At 46.4% G+C, this 27,372-nt stretch overlaps 1 protein-coding gene across 1 annotated transcript in view; it reads right to left on the reverse strand.

Annotated features, from left to right (window-relative positions):
* FNDC1 (fibronectin type III domain containing 1) overlaps nucleotides 1-26,727 on the reverse strand; it is an 80,380-nt gene extending 53,653 nt beyond the window's left edge. Inside the window, exons 1-4 of the mRNA XM_047101970.1 lie at nucleotides 26,580-26,727; nucleotides 7,494-7,700; nucleotides 2,033-2,131; nucleotides 362-479 (exon numbers count right to left, since the gene is read on the reverse strand). Of these exons, the coding sequence (XP_046957926.1) occupies nucleotides 362-479; nucleotides 2,033-2,131; nucleotides 7,494-7,700; nucleotides 26,580-26,727 (572 nt within the window). The remainder of the gene's footprint in view (nucleotides 1-361; nucleotides 480-2,032; nucleotides 2,132-7,493; nucleotides 7,701-26,579) is intronic.
* Between the last annotated feature and the right edge of the window lie 645 nt (nucleotides 26,728-27,372).

The following is a 27,372-nucleotide window of genomic DNA, read 5'->3' on the forward strand; positions in this document are numbered from 1 at the left end:
GATGGGCCCACACCCTCTGCACAACTAGATCGTAAGGAGACAAAGCAAAACACAAATGGGGCAAAGGAAGAGATGGAATTGAGGGAATTTCCAGACACAAGATAAAACTCTGAGCAAGTGAGAGGCGAGGTCCTCCTGTGTGCATTACACACGAGGCCATGATAGCATCTGAGCTGTGGGAAGTGTGTGACCACACTCGAGACTAGCTGGACTGCCAGAGAATAGTTGACCATTCAGCTATGGGAAGAGGCCATCATCCATGTATGTCAGAAGATACAGTCATTCAAATAAACACAGGTCTTTTGAGCACCAGAAAAACCACATCTCTCATACCCAAAGGCAAAGAAATAAGGAAAAGTACCTTGATGCAACAACTTTCTTCTGTTTTTCCAAAACAGGATCCACCCAGGCTACAAGCACAGATTGGGATGACATGACCCGGACGTTGATATCTTCAGGCACATCCAGGTCATCCTCTTCTGGAATGACAACGGGACACCTTAGAGGCTGTCTCTACAACAGGCTCTGCCCCGAGTTCCTCTGGCCCCCCAGGGTTCATTAATCACGCTGTACAATTTTTAAATTGCTTATGCTTAATGTAGATAAACTAAAATCTCCACTCTTGTCCTTCTCACACACAGTCTAAGAAATGGGCAGTTCACTTGAAAAGCTGCCCAATCCAGCTGACATATAGCACAGTACAAAAGGGATGCTTTGCCCTGGTCCACGATTCTCCAAGCAACTCAGTGTTTTCTTAACACATACTGTAAGTTTCTGGGAAATCACACAATCTTTACAGGAAGCAAAAGTTTTGGGGGAGAAAAGGTCAAGCCAGAGCATTTCCTTGGCGATCATGGCATGAAACAAAATTCTGGCTCAAACAACTGCACAAATCACACTGGGTTCCATGTCTTCACATTTTAGAAAATGTGGTTTCAAGACAGATTAAGAGTTACACTCAGACATAAAATAGATTTCAGTTTGCAGATTTCCAGTGGAATACATTATAGTCACGAAGCCTGTTCTTCGTGAAGTTCTGTTCAATCTGTACCATAAATGAAGATTAAGAGGTTTCAATTTTGCTTTTTAGTCTCTTGGGGGTTTTATTTTGTTTTTTCTTTTCACCTTTAAGGGATGGTATTTCAAAAGGATGCGGCTTATGCTACAAATAGGGGAAGGTGGAAATAATTAGCGTGTTAGAAAAGCGATGGAGACACTTCTTCTATAGCAACAAATAATGAAAAATAAAAGTGCCACATCGTGTATTTGAGACTTCTGTTACACAGTGTAAGCAATCATAATCATCACAGATATAAAATTATAATACATATATTATACATAGTATATTCTATTACTGTATTATACATAGTAATAGAATGTCTATTCCACGATATACTATTGTAATCACAAATAAATTGTGAATTCATGAAAATAATCATGCTACAGGTTTGCCTCTTTAGGTTAAGGCACAGAATCCAGAATAGGTATGTGTAATTTCTTAGTATGTGAGTAATATTAAAAACCACCTGTGAATGGACGTAGGAAAAAAGCCTCTGTTGGTAAATGACCAATGATCAGGCTATGAGAAAGCCTCTACTACCTTTTCTTCCTCTTCTCAATGCTGTGTTTCGGTGATTTTAGCTGAAATGAAGCATGAGTACAGATCTTGCATGCCGCCCCCTCCACACCTACTCCTACTCCTCTCTGTTCACAGTCTGACCCCAAGGGCCACCGATGTTGGATCACACTGGATCCTTAAATGGAACAAACGATTGGCTGCTTCTATCACGGCAAATTTGCCGCACAGAGAAGCCATTCAAAATACACAAAGAAATATGCTTCATTGGAAGAACTCTGTGGGCTCTGAGTATAAAAGAAACACACTTCTGTCTGAAATGTGGCCGAGCCAGCCCTGTTGTTACCTTCACACTGAATGACACCCAGTTAATTTGTCACTTAGCCAGCATCATTTGGAAACAAGACCTCATTCACACAGACCATGACTTGAGCAGGTGCGTCCTTGGAAACATACCTGAAATCTTCCGTTTCGTTAGGGCAGCCCTGTAGACAGGCTGACTCTGCCCCTGTGAGTTCATGGACTGCAGGGAGACCACATACACCGACTCCGAGGCTGTGGACCAACCGGCAAGGGATGAGGCTCTGCACTTGGCTTTCCGGAATGCACACCCTCATTGTCTGCGTCTCCCACCCCTACCACCAATCTTGGCTTTCTGGGGGCATTCCAATTTCTTCTAGACAATTAAAGATGAGACCAAGAACTGTAAGAACTAGGCTCAAGAAGAACACTATTATGTTAGAAAATGTGGGAGTGACGGTTACCTATAATTCTTGAGAAGTAGGTTTCTATCTCACCAAAATTGAAGAAAGATGAGCAATGTTTAAAAAAGAAAAGAATAGTATATTTTACCCACAGAAATCCCTCAATTTCTTTTTTACCTCCAGAATAGAAAGAGGGGTCACTCTGTTTCTGTCATCGAAAAGAAGGAAGCAAGAAAAAAACAGTGAGTGTATCTGATTAGCAGTCCAGAGAGCATGCTGGGCCCTTAGAAACCAACATCCTCAGAATTGAGTCTCCAAAGATTTATTAAGAGCAAATGTAAGAGTTTAAACATACCCTTTATTTCTGGATTGTTCTTTAAGTTAGGTCCCGCCACCCCACTCCCCTAATTGGACATTGGGCCCACTAGCATCCAACTGAATCTAAACTTGAAAACTTTATTTGTGAAAAAATACAATGATGAAATAAAACTTGTAACTCTCAAGCACCTTGGAACCATAGAGTCTGGGACCCAGATGAAGTCTTCATTCATTATCTTCCAATGTGACCTTCTTGTTTTATAAATAAGGACATAAAGCCATGAAAAAAATTGGTTGACTTGCCCAAAGCCACGCCCCTAAGAAGAACTCAAAGTTGTCTCCAAATCCAGAGTTGCTAATGCCTAACTCCAGGCTCTTCCGACCAAGCTTCCTGTAGCAGCCTTGATCAGCTCAAGAGTAAAAATGAGGCAATTTGATATATTTCTAGTGCAGACAACAATCTTATCAGGTAATACCTAAGCAAATTAGCAGAAGGGACACTGAGGTCCTAACAGAAACCTGTAACACTAGAGGTCTGCTTTCAGGGATTGCAAAGTTTCATAGCAAGGGAAGAACAAACGTTTTGTTTTTACAAACAATATGGCAGTTAAACATAAAAGGAGACCAGTGTTCAAAAACCTCACGTGGAGAAACCTACTTATGTAAACTAAACTGCTGTAGACTAATCACGTTTCAGGGAAAGCGGACAATGTTTGACAATCTTTGAGCACCTCCACTCTCCCTCTTCTTCTCTCTCTCTCTCTCTCTCTCTCTCTATATATATATATATATATGTATATATATACACACACACATATATGTACACATATATATGTATATACAAATATATATATGTATATATACACACATATATACATATACATACATACTTACAGAGAGAGAGATAGAGCAGGTAAAACTCATGCTGGGATGATAAATTATTATTGAGGCTAAGGCTCTGACATCTTACTCTACCACAGAATTTTGAAATATATGTTTTATAAAAGGGAAGAATCAAGTTTGTAACCCTCGCATTCATAGAGCATCAAACTAAGCTTCCAGAGAGAAGTCCCTTCAGGGGATCAATTTCTTGGTGCTATTGACAAAGGAAGCAGCCCAAGGTCAACAAAGAAAAATTGTGCCATCCAACCTCACAACCCGGGAACACGTATAAATAAACATAAAAAATGTGACCCATCATTTATCAAGAGCCACCAAGAAATGAGTAACTTCCCACAATTGACGTTTTTACATATTTGCGATGTACTTCTTAAAGTTCCGAGACTGTTTTTAATGCCCAGATTCTTGATTTGCAAGCTCTCCACACTAAACTTGGCCCAAGATTATCATGAAGGAAGAGTAAACCGGGACAGCTCACGTGTCTGGGTCTGTCTCTGCCATGCTGGGCATGTCCCATCAGTTACTCATTTAGTCCCGACAAAAGTTCCATGAGGAAGCTACTCTCACAGTCTCCTTTTCACAGATGAACAACCAGGATCAGGGGGACAAGGTGACCCACCCAAGGTCATGGACTAGGTGGTCAGTCCAACACCCAAGTTTTACTCCTCTGGGTGAGGAGGGAGCAGGGCCCAGAGCCAAGCACCGGCTACGGAGCAACCAACTCGTTCTTCACAGAAGCAATGAAGCCTCACTGGTATCACAACACACTCCATTCTGTGCCCGATTATTGATAGTCTGGAAATAAAATTTCCAAACTGATCCCACCATCACCAGCCCAGTGCCCCCTGGGACCCCAGGCACCCCCGCCCCTCCTCAGAGCCACAGAGCCTGACCTCAGGCATGTGACTCACCAGAAACGCAGGTGTCTGGACTTCAGACTTGTCTGTCCTCACTTCCTGAGGGAGCCCAAACTCACACGCTCCTTCATTGCTGCCCCACTCGCACGTGAGCTCTGGTGCTTGCTCTGTTCTCTCGCCTCCTTAGCCCAGGGCCACTGTGCCTCCCTGGAGGGGACTTGGCCCCTGAGCCCTGGGTGCCCACCACAGCACTTCCCACCTCCTGTGCCCGCACCTCTGCCTCCACTTGCACTCTGTCCGTTGTCTGTCCCTGCCAGGGACTGTTGGGGCCCCAGAACCCTACAGGTCCTGACACAGAAGATGCCCAGTAAGGTGTTTCGTAAATGACTCAGAAGGCAGGATTTTTGCTGACGGGACCTCAGGCCCACCTTTCCGCAAGTTTCCTTCATGTGTGGCCATGCTCTGCAGGCACCACGCTTTTCATGGCATCTGGCTTATGAACAGAATTAGAACCCTAATTCTGGTAAAAATGAGAACACAGGCATCTCCTAACACAACAGGCCCGCTGCGACATCTCCCCGGGAATTCACGGCATCCTCCCAACAGTGCTGGAGCCAGCGTCCAGGGAGACCTCTTCTTCCTCACGGCAGCCTCTGGGATCATTCACGACGGCAAGTCCAACCCATTTTTGTTTGGTGAAAATTCAAAAGCTAACACGGTGTAGCTGAGGCACAGGAGGTCCACACTGCTCATCAGGCTGAGGCCGGAGCCATCCTTGACCTCAGGTCCCACATTTGTTCAAGCTGAAGCAGCAAACAAATCCTTCTTCTGCCCTCAGGTGAGCCAGGGGTCATGACCGAGCAAATCAAGAGGCAGCAGAACCACTCAGATGAGACGCTTGTTCACACTGACCGACGCCTTACTGCGTGGTGTCTGTGAGAGGCTCAGCACAGTGAAAAGTGCCCGCTTAAAAAAGGCCCCCTGCAGTCTCAGGACGTAAAAACAGAGACTCCACTCTTCTGCTGATACTCTGGGTAGAATTTGGCCCGTGTCACCAAAACAGAGCCATTTTACAAGAGATGGCAAGAGGTAGGCTCTTCAAGAATGGACGACCAAAGAGTGATTGGGCCTCTAGCTCCAGGCCTCGCTGCTCATACTGAAGCCTCACAAAGCACCCACGGCTCAGACTTGTCCATCTCCTTCTGTGACCCCGTGTGGTGGCCAGTGGCACGGGAGCAGAGGGGTGGCTGGTCATTTTTGTTGGGGAGGTCTGGAGTCTGTATTTCGAGATGGTTTGGATGCTATGCCTGACAGAACACCCACCAGGCTCTTCCAAGAGTCTTCAGCACGTGGCTGAACAGAGAGCAGTGAGCAGGACGGTGACTTCAGGGCTATTGCAGAAGGGGAATCCAGCCTGGCCTTCCACCGGTGTCTCCACACGGATCAAATCTGCCCCGATCAGTGCCCACCGTGCAGCCCAGGGGGCCAGGCTTTGAGAGCCTTGAGGAACTCAGAGCTGCCTGTCCAGACTCCACAATATGTGGTCACCGAGCAGAGTGGATTGTCTTCTCGGAGCACCTGAGGCGCCTGGGGCCAGCAGGAGGCTGACTTGTTTCCTCCACCGCCACTGAGCCCCTGACCGCTGTCCATCGCTCCTATGAGCCTGGCACCCTCCCTCTGGGCTCTCTTCTCCCTTCCTTCTTCCACTCCTCCGTCTTGTCTCGCCAGACTCACTTCCCACTACTTGCCTGTCCCTTGTCGTGTCTGACAGAAGACTTGAGTAGGAGCCACGGGCACCACTGCCTTCTCACCAGGGACACTGCTTACGGCACACGGCTCCGTGTCCTCGTGGGCTCCTTTGCCTGGAGCCCACCCTCCGTCCCACCTCCAGCCCATCTCGCGGGTGCTGGAAGCTGAGCGAAGCCTGGCATGCAAGTGAAGAGACCACCAGGTCCCACAGGAGTCTTGTGGGAGGGCCCAATAAATCACACCCCCTTTCTGGCCCGAGTACTGACCCAATTAGGAAACGACTGACAATAAGCAGTGGGGGGCCAATATACTTATTGTTGGTGCGAATGTTGGAGAACATGGGGTAAGTATTCTGGAATGAGCCCTAGAATCACGCGGGCCGTCCTGCCCAGCAGCCCTGGGCTCTACATGACTTAGGCCTAGAGGAACTGAGCAGACCATGTGTTCTCTAGAGCCTGGCTTCCCCCCAAGTGGAGGACACACAAAGGGCAACCCACGCTTACCCAACGCCGACCACCAAACTCATCAGGTAAATAAGGGGGTGTGAGGAAAGGGGGAGAAAGGCAGCAAAGGTCAGGCCTCCACCCAAGCAAGAACAATGCACATAATCTCTCCACGTTACAGCAGACGTTCCCTCCCATCCACGTTCCGTGGCCAAGGCTTCCTTCCCACAATAAAGGTTTGCAGAGAAGGAGGAAGGCAGGCCTGATATGCAGCTTCCATCAGCAGTCACCACATTTCATCTTGAAAGGACCCAAGTTCCAGTGTCCTGGGATCTAGGACAAAGCTTAAAAGAACAAAACGGTGGGGCACCTGGGTGGCTCAGTCAGTTCAGCGTCCAACTCAGGTCATAATCCCGCAGACCATGAGTTTGAGCTGTGCATCGGGCTCTGGGTGACAGTGCAGAGCCCACTTGGGATCCTTTGTCCCCCTCTTGCTGCTCCTCCCCCACCTGCACTGTCTTTCAAAAATAAATAAAACATTACAAAAAAAAAAGGACAAAATGGTGGAAACAGAGACAAGATGAGAAAACCTTAGCTTCCCTCTCATGTCCAGAAAAATGGCCCAACTCAAGGAACTGATGGGCACCTGGAGGGGAGGCCTTGTCCTGCCCTTAACGGAAGGCTGAAAGGGCAGAGGCACGGAGGGCAGACCTTGCAGAGTTCAGTTCGGAAGAATCGCAATACCTGGAAAATGAACGCTACGCCTACCATGTACCTTTCTGTCATGAACGAGCTTCTAAACATTGACAAGATTGCATCGATCATCAAAACATCAGTCCCCTGCTCATGCTCTGTCTGTCTCTCTCTCTCCTTCAAAAATAAATAAAAACATTAAAAAAAAATTAAAAAAAAAAAACAAAAAAACATCAGTTACCATTAAACTCACCCAGCTTTTTAATTTCGTGTGTTCGCTCATCTCTTGTCAGTGGAACATAATTCATCTTCCGGCCACTTTCCCCGTAGCCCAGAAGAAAACCCCGTGATCTGCGTGGACTCTTGGCTCCCGACAGGCGTGGTGCCTTCCACGCAACGGAGAGCCGGTCGTCTGAGGATCGGACACGCACGCGCAAGGGCTTGTTTGGCACTTCCTTTTCTTAAAGAGGACATGACACAGAAATTATTAAACAGTACACCCCTCAGACTTAACCATTGAGTATGTCAAGTCAGTCCAAAGTCTGGCAGCTGTGCTCGAAACCTCCATGTTCGCTAACGCATTCGAGGAGGAACGTATTTCCCCCACGGGTATCGACACTCCACTCACATGTTCCTCCCCGCATTTCGGACCGAGAGTTCTCGAGAACTTCAAGTGGAAACATACCACTGTGGGGCTGCCAGCCAGAAATCTTGGATGTTTTACAACGTCCTTTTTCACCTATTTTGAGTTCTTAAGGCCAAAACTATATATTCTCCGGTGAGAGCTAAAGGTCAGTGTAAAAACATAGGAAATGCAATTCGGTACTATTTCTAACTGTCCTCCAGGAAGCTCTCCTCTCTAAGGCTGAAAAGACAGCCTCTCCTTGTCTTTACGGTTAAACCCCTAAGAGCTAAATACTAACTGGCTTCTGCTTTTTATTGTAATTTCTCTTTCATGGCTGCCTTGCCCCGCCAGGTAAACCCTGCTGCTCACCCCAGTCTCCGCTCTTTCCTTCTCGTGACATCAATGCCTAGAAATCCTCTTGCTAAATGCCGATCTCCAGAAACACTCTGACTGTTCACTTTTTTCAAAGCAATGCATTCTGGTCGCCAGTACTTAGTGTTTTGAGTCTTGTTTTTACATCAGTTAAGAGCCAACAAGTTTGGGAACAAGGGTGAGGGGCCCTGGGGAGACCGCACCGCCTGTTTCTGACAGTGGGCCACATTCTAGCCCTGCATCAGGATACGGTTAGGCTAATACGTGTCTCTCTGGTTATAGAGGCCAGGTCTTCCCAGGTATTGTTCTTCAACCTACATCAGCCCATTAGTAATTCTGACTAGTGTTTTAGACATTCTTAGCTAAGCAAAGACATAGAAACAGAATCTAATGTCACACGAGTTAGTGTGAGTTTCAATAACACAAATAGACACTAGAGATGGTTATTCTAAAAAGCCAGACACATGGCTCCAATGTCTTAAATGTAATCAAAAGGGATATTCTTTTGTACACTAGCTGGAGTTACCTACTCAGTTACTGGGCACCTGCATTCCTAAAGACTACTTAGAGAATATCATGTTATGGTAAAATAAATATTTTGCCCAATATGCAAAGTAGTAATTTTTTTCTTTTAAATTTGAGAGAGAGAGCATGCATGCAAGCAGGGGAGGGGCGGGGGGGGGTGAAGAGGGAGAGAGACAGAGACAGAGAGAGAGAGAGAGAGAGAGAGAGAGAGAATCTCAAACAGGTTCCATGTTCAGCATGGAGGCTGACGCAGGGCTCGATCCCTGAGATCACGACCTGAGCCAAAATCAAGAGTTGGATGCTCAACCACCTGAACCACCCAGGTGCCCCTCAAAATAGTAACTATTAAGATTTTTTGTTTTTAGCCCAATAGTGTAGTCAAGGGACTAACTTTATGGAACTTGCAGCCTGGTATAGAGTAACTTTTCCTGGGGTTATACCAAACTGATCTCCGTTTTGTTCCAAGTTAAGAGGTAGGCTCTCAATTTCAAGGACTAGCCTCTATAAAAATTAAGGACCACCAAATGATATGGAAAGACAAATATATTCATTTAAGTAGCTCAAAAGAAAATAATTTGCCAAAATTGTTCAGTACTAATACTCATTAATGGCACAGCATTGATTAACTATATGAGTTCCTATATTAATCCTATGATTTGTTATTCTTAAGAGTTCCCAGTGGGGATCTCTTACTTCATACCCATAACAATGCGATGTCCCATGTTTCTAGAAAGATCCAGGTTGCCAAAACTTATTAAGTGTTTGAGTTATCCACAGATGACGGTGTCACAGAGGTGGACATGAATTTCTTCATCAGCATGGGTCACTGACAAACAGACTGTGTGGGGCTACAGTGAAAAGATTTTTTTTTTTTAAATACTGAGGAAAATGTCTTATAAAACAACACATATAAAAGTAAAATCTGAATAAGGAACAGCATGTTCAGTCTCATTTATCAACAATGACGTTTTGGTTTGTTTTTTAAAGTTAGCAGATCTTGGGGGGACATTCATCAGAACAAAATACATAACCAAGCTTAATTTATCAGGAATAGTGTTCATGTCATTTTCAGATTTGTGCAAAGTGATGAAATAGACTTTACAGGAGCCATAAGCATGGGCATAGAAGTCAAGAAAGAAAATTTTACAGGAAGCAAAACCTTTGCTTCATTCTGTCTTTACATCTTCTAAGTCATTTTTACCCGTGGGCCTCTAATGCAAACTGTCACCACACACACGAAATTCCATTTTAACAGAAGATCCTCTCATGAGTTAATGACACAGACTCTCTGAGGGTGAACCACCTGAGGTTGGGGTTTGATTTCACAGGATGCCCAGCATTGGGCAGGGGTTGGTACTACATTTTTAAAAAGTGTAAAAAGTGAAAATGATCTCTGCCAACAACATATGATGTTTATTTGACTTTTATAAAAAGTTCATACCTCTTCAAGGGCGCCTCTCAGTGATGTGGGGTTGAAAATGACTCTTGCTCAAGCTGCCACAGGCCATTTGCACCGCTTGTTTTTTGGGTGGAAATGACAGGGTCACCACCCAACCATGGCTGCCACAGTCTGTTTCTCGAGGAGCGGCAGTAAACAGGACAGATGTCCATGGTGCTGTTATCAATTTGACTGTTCTCACTGTTACTCACCCACCCCGAGCTCTTGGTCTAAAGCCCTCTGCGGCCTACAGTGATGCTCCTACCACTGCAGAAAGCAACACGTCAGCACGGGAGTTCTGGGACGACGTCCAGCAAAATGGGCAAATGTACTGAAAACACACACATGGGTCTTACAGGAGTCAGCTAAAAAATAAATTATTGGACAGAGATGGTTGTTCCCTGCCCTGGAGCTCTCCTCCAGGCCTGGGACGCTTCCAGCCATGTCCCGCGTGCTACAGTGGAAAGTGTTCCCGGAGGGTGCACTGTCACTGCTGGGCCTTGGGGAACGTGGCGGGTCTCTGCTCCAGACAAATAACCTCCGACACTCAACAGTAAAATACTGACAAAACAGTAACAAGGAAAAGTGACAGAGTCCCTGAGGAGGAGGAAGGGGTAAGGTTCCAAGGACAAGGAGTTCAGTCTCAGACGGCACAAGTTTGTTGCCTGACGTGCCTGTGGCTCTGTCTTGACCCACGCGAGGCCCACTAACTATCCACCACACTGCCCAGTGGCAAAGACAGTGGCTGCCCCCTCAGATCGCATATCGTATGGGCTTTCACCCCCGGCTCCGACCTGCTGTCCAACCTCTCCGCACCAGGGCTGGGGAAGGAGGCTGAGCCTGCTGTACAAGGAACTCGGGGGAAAACAGGGAACGGGGCTGAGGCTAGCCCCAACCACCAACCACAGGGCTGAGGCCAGCCCCAACCACCAACCACACTGCCTACTGTATACAGGCCTTCACAGTTTATCCCAAGCCCTCACATGGTTTATTTTAATTGTCCTTACAAGAGCTTCCAAGTAAGTAGGACAGACATCATAATCCCTGAGAGAAAACTGATGTTCAAAGAGATGAAGTCACTGACCCAAGGCCGCACAGCTACCGAGTGCCCAGTGGAGACCCGAATTCCACCACTGCGGGCCGAGTTCCAATCTTGTCTAACTAGACGACTCCCCTTTACGTTCTCCCCTCACCCCATATGCCACCTTGGCAACCACCTAACCTCGTCTGCCAATGAATGAATGTCAAACAAGGTTCAGAACTGAACAGGCCGTCTTCAGGGTATGAGTATAATGCCTCGTACAGTGGGCACTAAGAGTGTGTGTGTGGGCACGCGCACGTGTGTGTGTGCGTGTATGTGGGCGTGCGTGTGTTTCAATGGACCAGACAGTATACCCAGCAGGTAACAAACAAACAAGAGAAGGCCTCTCACCAAAGATTGCCCTGAGAACTGTTCCCACACCACACGGACGTTCCAGACTCTGAAAACCACAGAGTAAGGTGAAAATGCCCCCCTCAACACAGCCCTCCATTTTTCTAACCCCCCTCAACACAGCCCTCCATTTTTCTAACCCCCCTCAACACAGCCCTCCATTTTTCTAACCTTGGTTTTAGAAACGCCAGCTATAATTTTTTTTTCAGGTATTTTGAAAATTTCTTTAATATGCTGGGTCCTTCACACCATCAAACATCTTTCATAGACCTTTTATAGATCATCTGGTAACTCTCTTCTAAGCTGATGCACACATTAAAAAAAAACAAAACAAAAAACTATCCGTATGGTTCACATTTACTTGCAATGAAACTATTTCGGTGTCTTCTCTAAGCTGTATGTGATAGCTTCACAGAAGCCCTGTGAAATTTTTCTAATAAATCTCTGTAAGTCTTTTATCTTGAAAACAGGAAGTCACAATTGCCACGGGTAATCCCGCTCACATTGACCAGTGCAGAGTGTATTTTAACCTTGGCGGGACACAATCTCTCCCTTGCTCCTGGTACAACCTAACCAGGTAGATCTTACTCAGAACTGGTCAATAACAGAAGACCTGTGGCGATCAATTACACACCATCTACCTGGCAGGTCAACTGGGGACAACAATTACCATCTGGATTATAGCAGACCTCAGAAAGTCAAACAGGATTAGGACATCGCTCCTGACCTGTACTGCCAGCCACACCAATTGGCAAATATTCTGAAATTACACGGACTCAGAATGTGCTCTTAAAAACCAACGTGATGCTCTGCCCATCTACAATTTGAAGCTAGTTAAACATGGTTGCTTCTGAATTGGGTTTCCACAGACTCTAAAGTCAGGGTTTGAATCTGAGTCTGATACTCACTGGCTGTGTGACTTTGAGAATATTCACTGAAGCTCCATTTCCTCCTCTGTAAAGTAGTATATAGCATGTCGAATTTTGTAATATTAATCCACAAAAGGCATTTAAAACTGTTCCTGGCATATATTAAGCACACATTCATTGCTAGCTGTGTGTGCAGTTGTGATAAAAATGAAATTCCTCGTTTACCAGACTCACTGGATGGGTGGGCCACACTCGCGTTACACAGCTCACCATGATGCCTTGCACACGGGGGGCGCCACGAAAATGCGTTGCAAAGAACCAGACAAAAGCAAAAGATGCCCTATTGCCAAAGACTCTTTACGTTGAAAACCTTCTCAAATGCGAGGTGGTCTAATCCAGACCCCTTTTTGCACCATGAACTGAAAGCATCTAACAATTATCAAGTCCCTCCTCTTCGCTGGCCTAAAAGAGTCCGTGGCCACTGCTGTCCAGGGACCACTTTCCTCAGCCTGGCCTCAGCTACCAGGACATTCTCATTTTCCGCAGAGTGTGAGGTATCACTCGGTGCGCAGCTCTGAGGACCAGGTTTAAGTGGTCTCTTCCACTGACCAACTTGACACCCCACTTCCCTGACCTCCAGGCCTCACAAAGATAAAGGTAAATGGCCCTTATCCCCATTCCCACGGCCTCGCAGGGCAGGCCTGTGTGCTCACTCGTCCTCTGCCCCAGGCAGCTTCCCCACCATCCCCAAACATCAGACCCCCGAGGCCAGCGGGGGCACCGGTCCGTCCAGCGAGAAGAGGTCCAGCCTGTGAGGCTAGAGTAGTGGCCCCCACACGGCAGTGTGGGGCGGAATCACCTGGAAGGCTTGTGGAAACACTCCCCAGCCCCCACCCCCATCAGGGCCAGAGAGTCCAAAGCTTACGTGCACATTTGATGAATAAACATGATAAGGAAGAGACAGGATGGGAAAAGGGGAGAAAATGTGCATTAGAGGGGTGTGAAGATGAACCACGGACAGCCAGAACAGAGACAGGACATGGGCTTTGCTGTCCCCACTCGGAGTATGGATTCCCTGTCGCTAACATAGGTCCAGGCCAGCACTGACTGACATCTGCCAAGATAGGTTTGCAAGCACCTCTGTCTGCCAAGGGCTCCTTCCTGGGCGAGCTCTGACACGTAATCTCCTGAGACACCTCTGCATGTTTCACAAAACTCTCCTTCCACACACCCACATTTGCAGTTCTTCCTCTGAAGTCCTTTTAATGCCATGTTTTCGTTTCCAGTAAACACCCTCAGTGATTTGACTACTAAGCTTTTGTGTGATAGGCCAAATATTTTTATTTGACAGTTTATTACTAACAACTTAACGACAGTGAGAAAATATTTTTAACAAGAAAGAATTACTTAACCAGAAAGAGAAAGACTGTCTTATTTCTTTATTTTGGAATAGTGTCTGTCACCATGTCACCAACCTTCGTAAGATAATTGGATCCCTACCAGGCAAAAGGCATTTGACAAACATCCTCACAATACTCCAATAATGGCCCATTTACAAAGAAAGCGAGGCTCAGAATGGTAAGGGGGGATTCAAAGCCAGACAGCAGGGGCACTAAGCTGGGCTGGAACCCTGATCTGTGGGATCTGTAGCTCTGATTCTCTCCACTTCGTTCTTGTTCAGAAGTTCCCGGTGGTTATAGAGTCGGTGTCACCAGCGGCCAGCATGGCGGCTGCCCTGGGAGAAGGTCCCCTTGGTGCCTCACAGACACCTCAGGTGAAGGATCTGGTCTGCAGCTCCAGTAATCACTGCCCGTGACTTCCACACCACGAGGACACCCACTTACGGAAAATGTCAGCATAGACCCCAAGGACCCGGCTGCTCTTAAGAGAAGTTGGTCCATCTGTCCCATCAGGATACGCTCATCACACGGTTCCCCTGACATTTATACATTTCAGCACTCCAGGGAAGACCGTCTGATGAAGAGCCCAGGACCTGGGCAGCACCACCGACGGCCTGGCCGCCTGACTCATCCGGGGAAGCATTCAGAACATGAAGGAGAGAATTTTTGCAAGTTAGACACATCTCTCCGTCCTTCAGAGACACTAGAGCGGTGGCCCTAAGCCCACACTTGGAGGCACTGGACCCTTACTGCCTTTTCAGGGCTTGGGAGAAGACAGAAGATCTTCAAAAAAAGAAAGAGAAAAAGAAAGAAAAACAACCTTGATCTCCCCCAAGCTAATCAATGTCAATTACTAACATTGTGATGGATCATGAACCCTAAAGAGCCTTTATAAAACATCTCACACTAACTCTTAAATCAACCAACCTAAGTGTCTTCCGTCAAGCTTTCTCCTGCCCCCTGGACCTGTCCAGGTCTTCACAAACTCTTCTCTCCTGCTCCCTGGGATGATGCAGCGATGTCCAGGCTGTCACCAGATGACAAGCCTCAGGGCATCCTTCTCGGCATGGCGTGGAGAAAGGACGGTGTGGTCAGAACCCCACAGGCTGTGTGAGGCAGCCAGCACTGGTGCCCTAAAATAGGGCACTCGGAATCCAGTAGGGATGGTCCCAGAAACAAAGCAAATACTTTCCGCCATCCTGGGACCACTCAGCTGTGGCCATATTGTTTTGTTTGGCTGTTCGTTTCACGTTATCACTTAGCATAGCTCCTCAAACTTTTCACCAGAGTTTACTTAACAGCAAAAGCAGATGGCACAATCCCAGAAGCCTGGAGTAAGGCAATTTACGCAGTCTTTATCTCAAAATTGCACGTCAATTCTGCAGACTACTCTTTAATATTTTGGTGTTTGTTTTACACTAGAAAGTAACGTTTTGAATGACTGATCATCAAGAAAGCACTTCCTGTGGACACGGCCGGTGAATCCTATACCTTCACGGACTTCCAGGTTCCAAGAACCCCAGGTTTAGAAGCCCCAAGAACCACTAGTGCGTCAGCAGCTTCAGGGTGTTATCCAACGTGTCAAACGGTGGCTGACTTTGACCTCGGTGCTGCAAAGAACATCAGTGAAAAGTACTTTATGTCACCGATTTCACCCCACAGGACCAGGGCTACAAAATGCCAGGTCACCCTGAGATGGCGGCCAGTGCTACATGAGTGACACCTGCACAAGTTGGTCATGAAGCCTGGCCACCGGCACAAGAATTAAGAGGTTCAGCAACCACCCGCATGGACACATTCCTCAGTTCTTATAGATCCTAAGCCTTTCGAGGGGCATCTCTCCCCACACTAAGCTGACCGTCTTACTGTGTAGGCAGAGCAAGGGTCTGCTTCCTACTCAACGGCAGTAGCTCCTGTATAAGCCTTGAAGAACAACACCAGCCACCGATGTCCTCAGCCACCTGCGACAGGAGCCTGGGGGGAGCCCAGCCCTGGCCCAGCCCCACGGACACAGAGTGAAGGGATCCAGGGAGCTTCTCCAGCTGTGGAGGCCTCCTCCATCCACGATGGGCAGTCGCAGTCACTGAAAGCGTCTGCTCTAGATCCCTCTAGGGGTATCGTCATTTCCAGAGGCACTTCCTGAGGACCCACGAGGGCCACAGAAAAGCAAAAGGGGGAACGGTCCTTTTCTGACCTCCTCAGCGGCTGAAATGCAGACCTCTGGCATTTCTTCACCCCCGCGGTGTAACACGGAGACTATGGAGGCCGAGACGAAGGACTGGGAAATATTCTGAGGAAAATCATGTCCCAGTTCAAAGGTTTGTTTGGTTCAGTTGTTTTAGTCTTAAAGCTCGTCTACGTCGCTCTCATTCGGGAGTAGACAACTAAGTAATGCACTCGTTCCCTGGAAATGAAGACCATGTTTTTGCTGAGTGGCTACTGAAGAATTCAACTTCTTACTGTGACCCAACATGCCCTTTGCAAATGGAAGACCCAGTTACGATATTTGAATAGGCTGAAAAGCTAAAAGAGAAAAGGGCTTTCTTTCAGGACTAAGATCTGCATTTGCAGGGATCCTGCCTTATGAGCACATCCCTCTTTGGCGACCTCACAGGGGCCACGCCCTCCCTCTCTTCCACTCAGACATCAAAAGAAAAGGCCACGGTGGATATGAAGTCAGAGGGCGGCACCTGGCCCCCAGGACGCTGACCTCGTCAGAAGCACTGGGTTTAGTAATGTCCGCAGGACACGAAGGCAGGGAGAGCAGCCCCTCACTCAAGGCCACTCACGTGGGGACAGCTCATCTCTCCAGCTTTCGGCCCTGCCCTGTCTGCTTGGAGCAGCCACTCATCGGCTCTGAAGGGAGCACCAGCCCACCCCGAGCAAACAGCCTCACTCCTGGCCACTGGCTTCCTAGCAACTCACGGAAGGGAAAATCTGTGAGCACATATCCTTTTCATCAAGACAGGGGAAACGCCACAGAAGGCTGGTTGAAGCCCTGGTGTCAGAGAAGGCCGTCGGTGATGGCTCCTGACTCCCTTCCGGGGAAACCTGTGGGGGCTGGAACCCCCGAGGGCTTGGCTCTGACCCAAGCACATCCGGCCACGTGAGAAGTCACACAGCTCCGCACACAAGCCTCCACGCCCTACTTTCTCATTACTGAAGAACGGGCCTGAAGGTTAGGGAAGTCTCCCTAATGTGACAGGCGACTTGGAAGCAGTCACTCTGATAAAGAGCTGGGAGCCCCCAAGAGGAAGGCACCTGTCTCCGGGCAGTGCCTCCGAGGGACCGAGAGGTAACCCCACAGCAGAGGGACTGTGCGCCCATCTCATCTCACAGACCAGCCGCCTCGAGGAATCCCAATCCACAGACACAGTCAATATCATTCCAAGAAACAGAAGGCAAGAATTAGGATCTCTGATTAACGACCACACCGCTCTGTGGCCGACACACCGGCCGGCCCAGGACCACCCCAGAGTCCGCGGCTGAACCAGGCAGAGGTGACCCTGGCCTCCTGACAGGGCGCTGTGTGATGCGGAAGCTCTCGTCACTGCTCATCTCCTATACCAGGGCACAGCCCCCCAGTGGAAGCAGCCTCCAAGTGCATTTCTGCTTAAAAAACATTTATGGAGCACCTACTGTGTGCTTGCCCCAGGCCCTGGAGATAAACAGATGAGTAAATTGGGGTGCCTGGGTGGCTCAGTCGATTAAAGCATCCGACTTCAGCTCAGGTCATGATCTCATGGTTTGTGAGTTCGAGCCCCGCGCCAGACTCTGCTGACAGCTCAGAGCCTGGAGTCTGCTTTGGATTCTGTGTCTCCCTCTCCCTCTCCCTCTGCCCCTCCCCCACTCACTCTCTGTCTCTCTCTGTGTCTCTCTCTCTCTCTTTCAAAAATAAATAAACATAAAAAAAAAATGAGTAAATCAAAGGACCCGGCCCTTGAGGAGCTCACCACCCGGGCTGTGAACCAGAAATTGATTTTTGCCCTGCAAACCGTACTTAGTAACAACTGATGATGGCATGAGAAAGCTCCCGAGGAAATAATGCCACAGACATTATTAAACCCCCGTTGGCCGGGACGTTAATGGAAACTAGCTTGCAAAAAGACCAACTGATCATAATTAATTAAAAATTTCTGGACTGCAGTCTACTCTAAGTCTGGCACAGAGCAGCCCACGGTCTGGCTCCAGCATTACCTGATGGATAATCAGATAATCAGCACTGTGTGTGATTTGCCCACGGGTGGGTTGTGCCGGCACCTTTTACCCAGAGTGACACGGACGCGTGTCTTCTGGCCCACGTGGCAGGATTCCTGCCATCACACACAGAGAAGGGGAGGGCAGCACAGACGGGGGGGCTGTTGGGGGAGGCACTTTCACTGGATCCCTGGAGACAATTCTTTCTTCTGTGCACTTGTGTGTCCTCGGGCACACATTCAACACCAGACACTCCAAGTCAGTGTTTCTCCCTTTGCCAATAGGATTTTTCACTTTGTTGACCTAAAACAGCCAAAGTAGGGTGGAGAGAAAGGCTCGGAGCCATTTCTCAGTAATAAAAATGGTTCCCAATCGCCTGCTAAGCTTAAAATCATCCATGAAAAGTGGTGAATCAATCCACTTAGTGTCCAAAATTCACGAAATTTCAAAGCTGAAAGGAACCGTAGAATGAAACCTAGAACCTGAGACAGTTCTTAGAAAGGAGCCTAAAAACTTCTTGTCGAGTGCAGCATGTTACAGCTGAGGAATCTGGATCTGGGAACGTCTTGGGCAGCCCGGGCAGCCGTGCACAGGGCAGAGACACCGGCTTGATGGGGACAGCGGCTTGAAGTCAACAGGTCAGGAAACAGCCCATCGCCGCACACCAGGGTTAGAGTTTCCACGCTCGACATCAGTCACATTTAAATAAATTGGCACGAAAATACACCTGAAGGTCAGTGCTCATTTTGATGAGCTACTGATAGAAAAGGGCAGAATTCGTATTTCTAGATTATGAAATACCCATTTCTCATATGCCTATAGGTATTGCCTATGAAAAGAAATGCCAGGGCAGGAAGACGCCAAACTGTGGGGCGCATGGCTTCCTGATTCATCATTTCCATGTCAAATAATTGGACACCTGTTCAACAGCAGGTATCAGCTGTTTGAGGCAGGCACTGAGGGGAGCGTCGGGGCTGCCATGATGGATGCGAACCCAGGCCTGCCCTCTGGCTTGACCACGCGTGCAAAGCAGCTTCACGTGCATGAAGTCAGCCTTGAAGAGACGTGGAGACTGCAGCTTTCCTCAGAGCCGAGAGGAGGGAAGGGAGATAAGAGTTTGGAGGTCACAGGAAATAAGAGGAGGGGTGTCACGCTGATGGCCTTTATTTCCCAGGGAGGAGGGAAGCAGGGCTAAAAGTGAGAGGAGAACCGGCAGAGGGAGGAGCCTGAGCAAAGTGGCAACATTCTGGCCCAACCCATGGAAGAAAAGAAGGAGCTGGATTTAGGGCACATAGAACAACAGCCAAGCAGCGCTGAGGACCCGCGTGGAGTTGGCTAACCAGCCGTAAGGAGTGACAATGGTGCAGAGCAGCTCAACTCTCTGCTTCTCCCATGAGGCTCAACAATGCACAGGCAGGAGGGATGGGGGGCGGGGGAGGGGGTGGTGTGGGGACTAGCAGGCCACTGAGGCTGTCCCTCTGTCAGGGGGCCGGCCGTGCTGACATGAGTGGGACCAGGATAAGACGAGAAGTGAACCAGGAGACGGCTCTGGACCGTGGAAATGGGACGTGTCTCTGGACCCAAAGCCTGAGTAGGTCTGAAAGCGAGCTCAGGAGAGCGAGGCAGTTGAGGAGGCGAGATGACTGTGGAGAGGAACAGCTTTACCACAGGTGGTAGGTGGCAGCAGCTGGAAAGCTTGAGGTGAAGCTGTCACATGGGCCACTGTCATGAAGGACGCCAGTGTAGACAGGCCATTATGAGCCTAGCGCCAACATGCTATTTGTATTTGGGGAGCAAACTGGAGGTCAGGTACCAAGCCAGTGTTGGTTGAGAATGGCCATGGAGAACTGTGGGCTCATGGAGAAGTCTGAGCTATAAGTTAATTGTCTACAAAATGAGCAAGCTTCAGGAACTAAAATATGATATAACAAAATATGAGGCACAAATCTGACTTTTCCCTCCATATTATGTCTAGTTTGGGCCCCATAGCTTAAGGGCAGCATGACGATTTTTAGAAAACCATCACCTTATTAAAAATACACATGATCCGGGGCGCCTGGGTGGCTCAGTGGGTTGAGCATCTATCTGACTCTTGACTTTGGCTCAGGTCACGATCTCAAGATTCCTGAGTTCATGCCCCACTGTCGGCACAGAGCCTGCTTGGGATTCTCTCTCTCTCCCTCTCTCTCTGCCCCTCCACTGCTCTCTTCTCTCTCTCTCTCAAAATAAAGAAATAAACTTAAAAAAAATACATATGATCTTACTGAGAACTAAAATTTTCCAGATGAAGAGCCTGGTGAAGGCAGGTTGACCTGCGCGCCCAGTCGCTGGGCTGGTTGGAATCAGAGTCGGGCCATGGTCCTGTCCCGACCCCAGTGTCTGGCTTTGCACAGACCATATGACCCCACATCCAGTCAACAGGGGGAATAAAAAGCTAAAACAGCTTCAGAAAAGAAGTCTTCAGGGGAGGTAAATAATAAGATTCCAGTATCTGAACTTGGGACTTCTCTTCCCTGGGGACTAAACAGAGGAATATGGGTTTAAGTCTCAGTGAGAGGGATCTTATATTTAAATACACAGAGAACTTTCTAGCTGAAAGATAGAACAGGAGCTACCCAAAGCCAAAGCTGAAACTTCTGCCAGGGAATTGCAGTTCTGCTTAGTCCTCTTACTTTCTGAGTCCTCTGGGTTTTCAGATTTGGACGAGCGACCAGTCTGAGAATCACTCAAGTCGGCCCTGGCACGTTCTTCCTCCTAACGCTCACCCCTGCGGTCCCCATACCATCTCAGCCTGGTGTCACCATCTTTGCGCCTCCTGGGCTCCCCCACCCTGCTTATTCTAGATCTCAATGTTGTTCACTTTTCAAAGAACTTATGATCATGCTACAGGCTGAATTGTGTCCCCACCCACCCCCCCACCCCCGCCCAAATTCACGTGTTGAAGTCCTGACCCTCAGTTATCCCAGGAGGTAAATGTATTTGGAGACTGAGCCTTTAAGAGGTGGTTAAATTACAGTGAGGCCCCTGGGGTGGGCCCTAATCCTATCTAACTGGTGTCCTTTTAAGGAGAAGAAATTCGGAGACACAAAGAGATACCAAGAATGTGCACTCCTAGAGGAAAGGCAAGCCAAAGAGAGAGTCCTCAGGGGAAATCAGACCTGCTGACACCTTGATCTTGGACTTCCAGGCTCTAGAACTGCGAGAAAATAAATATCTATTGTTTAAGCCACCCTCTGTGGTATTTTGTTATGGCGACCCTAGCAAACTAATACAGATTATATGCATTATGTTTTGCTTATATGTTTATTATCTTTCTTTCCCTCTAGACTACAGTCTCCATTAAGGCAAGCCCTTGTCTATCTTCTTCATTATTGTATCTTTAGCATCCAGACATGCTGGCAAAACCAATGGCGCTAAATGAATGAATCTAATAATTAAGGAAAGATAACGAGGTCAAGATAGGTCTCAGCAGCATAAAGAGGCCTTCTGGAATTTGAACTGAAACTACTGTTTCCAGCAAAGCAAAAGAATAGATTTCCCTCTGGCTTCAAATAAAACACTAGAATAAAGTGGGATGTCACCAGTCAAAGCACTAAAGGGAACGCTTGGGACCTCACCCCAGGAGTCAATGCCAATGTCTGCCAATATCTCCAGGACAAATCCCTTCCTTTGAATGAAGACACTTGGAATTCAGAATACTTCTTTTGTTTAACTACCAGGATTATAATTTATTAACCATTCCTCAGAACAGCAGCATAGTATTTTCCAAGCCTTATAAAAAAGGTGTAGATGCATGCCGATCACTTCTTGATCACGTCTCATAAATTATTCTTATTATTTTAATAACAATGAAATGTGATTTTTTTTTTTTCTGGAGCACTGTCACCAAGTCTATGCATTCTGGATATTCATTAAAAAAATTCTGCTTTACACCATATGCTGTAAATTGTTTCAGCTAATTTCTTCCAGTATCTTTTGTAACATAATGTATAACAAATATACTATTATGTATTATAGAAGAGTGCTCTTTGACAACTAGGGCACACAAAGTCTTCTACAGAGAGAGGTTAAATCATCTTACTGTACATAAGACCAATAATGAGTTGGAACACGATTGTCCATGAGTCCCAATTCCCAGCATTTTGGTAGTTCATGCTTACATCATACACACACACACACACACACACACACACACACACACACAGAAAGGTCATACATACACGTACTTCTATTAAATAAGGCACAAGAAATTCATTACTTAAGAAAAAGCAAAAGAAAACTATTTGTTCTAAAACCACTGACATTCAGAAAACTTTATCAGAAAGATTATAAAAAATAAAATGGTCATTTAAAATACAAGATTCAAATACAAGGCACTGAACCTCTGTCAGCAAAGAGTTTACATGTCCCTCTTCAGGGGTAGACAATCGAGGAATAAACACCCTTGTCTATTCTGCATATTCCTAGGTGTACTACCATCTTGGCTACTTTACTGTCATCATCCTCTCCGTTTTGACCCTTGGCCTTTTGCTCTTGTCTCTCCTGTCACCCTCATACACTCTCTGCTCGCACTCTCACTCTGGAGCATGACTCCACAATGCATGTCTGTCTCTTACTTCTCTCTTCCAAATTTCATCCCTTCACATGTAATCACCTCTAACATGTCTCCCTTCCATCACCCCTGGGGTCAACACAAGTCCAACATATTGGAACAAAAACATATCACCTTTTCTGGAAAGCCAGTTTCCTTTTCTGGTTGTTTCATTTTTCCACCCCTTTTTGGTGGAAAAGGGACCTTGAAGCTGCCTACACCCATCAAATCTGACCTGAGAAGCAGATTATGGTCATTGGTTTCAAAGTACTCACCTTTCTCTCAACAACAACACCAGACTGATGTACTTAAAAACATGGGTCATGAAAATAATATACAGTTCCTTGCCATATCGCCTTTGGGATATCATCCAACCACACTCCAAAACAACCACATTCATACGAGAACATACAAGAAATGTACACACTTCTCTCAACAAGTAAAACAACATGACTAGACAACAGCAACATCCAAATGATAAAACATATATACAAATATGGAGCAGAGATGGAAGGCAGGTTCTCTAACATATCACAAAATATCCCATGGTTACAAGAAAACAGAGAAAGACTTGATGCATGCAGCATATTAGCCAATAAAAGCCACTGCTTGGTGGGTTCCATTCATTTACGCCATCCACAGGAAAAAAGCTGTAACAATCCTCATCAGGCCAGGACTGCCATCTCAACCACCATATTTGCCTGTTAACAGTGCAACAGTATCCCCAGATGTGGACACGGACACCTCCCCACTCCAGAACATGAAAGAACAGTGAGAAATGAGCAACAATGGCTGCAGTCTGGGCCATCAGGTGCACAGCAGGTTGACCAAAACCGTGTGGCATGTGTGTTAGTTTAGCGATGGGAACTGAATGAAGGTTGGTGAGCACATGTGTGTGACAGAAACACCACCCTCTTGCGAGACGGTGCCTCAGTGAAGACATGAACCGAAGGAGCACGAGGTACCTGTGACGGTTTCATTAAATGGTCCTGGACCCTTAATGGGAAAACCATCAATCTTGATCCATTCACCTCCTAAATGAGGAAAATGCAACTTCATAGTTAGAAACAAGAACGATTGGATTTTCCACATTTCTGCGCAGCCCTAACGTATATTTAATGGTCTTTTCAACACTTCCAGAGGATCTGCTCAGGCCACATCAGTAACAAGGCACATACGCTTTATCGACAACACATCTTTTTGGTCTTTTGCACGTGGTTTACTCTAACGAGTGCTCAAAAAAATAGGACAAAACACGAATGACCTACATTCAAATTACTTTAAAAGAAGGAGCAAATCTCTCCTAGTTTTCAATCTTTCAGCTTGCTAGACAAGTCTAAAAAAAAAAAGAAAATTCCTGTTTGGGAACTCTTTAAAGATTCTATGTTTGTGTAGACCTGAGAAAGCAAGGAGAGATGCTTCTCCCAATCTAAGTAACAAAGACAGCCTCCAATTCTAGGTAAGACTTACCAGGCAGGCTTTCAGCTCTGTAAACTGGACGGCTCACTCCATTGTGGTTTTCTGCAGTAACCAGCACAAAGTACACTACACCCGGCTCTGAAACATATGGTTTATATCAAGCCACCATTTCACATCTCCAAGAATGACAGTTCGATTCACTAACCGTCTTCCTCATATATAACCAAATAAAGAAATCTGAATTAAGCGACAAGTCTAACTACGGCTTTCTCTCTCACTGTTTTAATCGCTATCGCTAACATTCCTCTCATGTAACTAAAATACACCTGACCCAAAAAACACAAAATTTATTTGTAGTACAAAGTACATGGCATGTGTAATAAGCCTGGATCCGTGAGCAGTAGGCAGAAAAAGCTTTTGAGTTTTTTAATGTGAAATTAATGCAGGAAATAGAAATGCACTGTCTGCTAACTAGATGTTTTAACCTATGCTATCAGTAACTGCCAATAATATCTCTCCATGAAAGCTCCAAACAGAAATCTCCAAAAAACAGTAAGAAAATGTCAGTGGAACTCATAAAATTTAGCACATGGGAAATCTTCATTGCAACACACATAAAGCTTCGTGAAATTTTCCCCTTATCCCAGTAAAACACTCCCTTTACTAGATCTGCGTGCTGTCTTTGACTATTTCAACAAATATCTAGGAAAACAGTTGTTGGAATCTTGGAAATGCTAATCTTGAAATAACTGGGCTCCACTTTTTGACTTGCATCTAGGGGTCAAGGTCAAATTGCGATGCTCTCTTTGGCTGAGCTCCTGAAGTCAGTGGAACAGGAAGGGAAGCCAAGACGCCACATTACCAAGTGAGTGCGCCCCAAATGTGCAGCTTCAGAAAGCGAAACTCCAGTAGTGCTGGTTTTCCTCAAAATAAATTACTGCGAAAGGTAAGTGAAGGTGCGAACTCCTTGAGGAGACGAAAGTGTGCGGGCATGTGAGGGGCCAAAGGCTGGAGAGATAAGAGTTAGTTGTATCAAAGACAATAACGGTTATTACATTTCTCAAAGTGAGGAGTATTCCTGCAACGGAACTTTAGTTCTCGGGCCAGAGGTCCAGGAACAGCGACACAGTGATGCCATCTAGCATCCCTGCTGTGCTCAAGGCCAGTGTGACTTCTGTCTGACTGAGGCAGGGCCTGGTGGCATTGAGGGTTTGGCACGACCTGCCAGACCAACGGGAAAATGCTCTAGATCCAGACAGAACGCAAAATCATGCTTCGCCAGGCACTTTCTCTCTTCATCCTGAGGTTATTCGTATTTTCAAAGAAATGTAATCCACATGTCTCTGACTCCTGTTAACTCATCAGTGAGTTACTTGGGAGGGATTATTTGTTTTTCAGTGAGCTCTAGGGCTCTCTTTTTGCATGTGTTTCTTCTCTGCAGCAATCTTAACAACCTAAGGTTTGAACAAGCAGATATGACCCTGCTCATGCCTTCGGTCCAACAGAATCTCCATTTAACCTTATAGTTGGACTTTCTAGGGTAATACTGACATGGAAAGGATTCAGAGAAATGTATGTGTGGCTGGAACTACCAAGAAGGAAATCTGGCCCCCCTTATGCCCCTTCTATACACTCTCTGCTCCATTACTCAGAAAACCTAACATTAGGGAGCAGGAGGTGGAGGAGTAAGTGTGTAGACTACGGCCAGGAACCCAAGGAGTCATGAGTTGATTTTGATCCACCAGAGGAAGGCAGGAAAATGGTGACCTGGCACAGGGAGACCTGGCTGTCATGGATGCTGACTTCTGTTACTTCTTCACGATCCATCGTGAGGTTGGGCTGTGACGTGACTGTAGAATAAATGGAGTTTCAGGCTCGTCAGATCAAAAACGCAGAAGCCAGGAGATCCCTGGGAGGTGGCAGCTCAAAACCTAAGTTCAAAACCGCCTATACCTGCACTTATAAAACAATATATCTAGGAAAAACTGCAAACATTACAAACTTCCAGAATCAAATTTAACGGGGAGAATGTTACATCTTTGAACCAGATGTGGCTAAGCGAATATCGCACATACGTACCTTCACAGGGACTCATTACTTGAGTAACCTCTGATTGATTTGTAAACTAGAAATCTCAAGATGAAGCTACAAAGTAGTTGAGTTTCTATGAAACAAACAAAGGACCAACGTATTTTCCAAAAGCACATTCAGAAACTAAAAATGGTTTCCTACATCCATTTAGAGAGATATCCAGAAATACTAGAATTCAAATGCAGAATGAGGAAGCCCAGGGGCAAGATAAAGGTTAAGCCACAGCCTCATGAACTCGGCTCCCCATTCCCAAAGAACCAGGAGGTCCCTTGAGCCTGTCCACACTGTGTCTCACAAACAGCCATCCTACCTAAGAAGGGAACTGAGAAGGTTGGTGTACAGTTAGTTCTGACTGGGAACAAGACCAGAGTGTCACTTACCCACATCCTCAATAAGGAAGGAGTGCGTCTCGGCATTCACCTTGATGTATTTAAGACTTTTCAGTGACTTCCCATAGGCAATGTTGTAATGCTCCACGGGTCTACTGGTAGCATCTTTGGGTGGGTCCCATGTGACTTTCAGGCCCATTTTAGTGGACAGCAGTTTCACGTGCCTTGGCTTCAGTGGGTGGTCAGCTATGCAAACAGCATGACTATGAACTTACGGGAACACAGACTGGGAAAACGAATTTTTTTTTCCAGTGTTCTCTGATATTGTTATCAAAAGAGCAAATGACTCTTCATTTGTCTGGTCCTAAAGACTTTAAGTACAATCATGTTTGAACATCATTACAGGATGAGAGCAAGACAAACATACCAAACCCACAAGCTTTTATGTATTTTGGATAAAACAGTGGGTGGTAAATTTAAAACAAAAGTGAATCAAAACAAACTCGAGGCATTCTCTGGCTTGATTATGCTGCTTTGCTAGCACAGGAACAATGAACTCATAATTTGACATATTCTCCAGAGGCAACCATATATCAAATAACTTCTCAGCATTTTGTATGGTATAGTTGGATAATCTTTAAAATACCTCTGAGAGCAACATAAAATTTTCATGATAAGGGAGACTATCCATTGCGGCCAAAGTGAGATAATGGAAGTGTTCATTTCCACAAAGAAAACAAACCAAGATCATCAACAGCTTAAAAGGGAGATAAGCCTCTGGTATATCTGAATATAACTAATTTAAATGTCTCCATATTTTGTCCCAGAAGAGGAAAAACAAGTT

The sequence above is a fragment of the Lynx rufus genome, unplaced genomic scaffold (assembly GCF_022079265.1).
Source record: "Lynx rufus isolate CCGP_SWC_20201006 ecotype Redwood Valley unplaced genomic scaffold, mLynRuf1.p SCAF_6, whole genome shotgun sequence".
Classification (NCBI taxonomy): domain Eukaryota; kingdom Metazoa; phylum Chordata; class Mammalia; order Carnivora; family Felidae; genus Lynx; species Lynx rufus.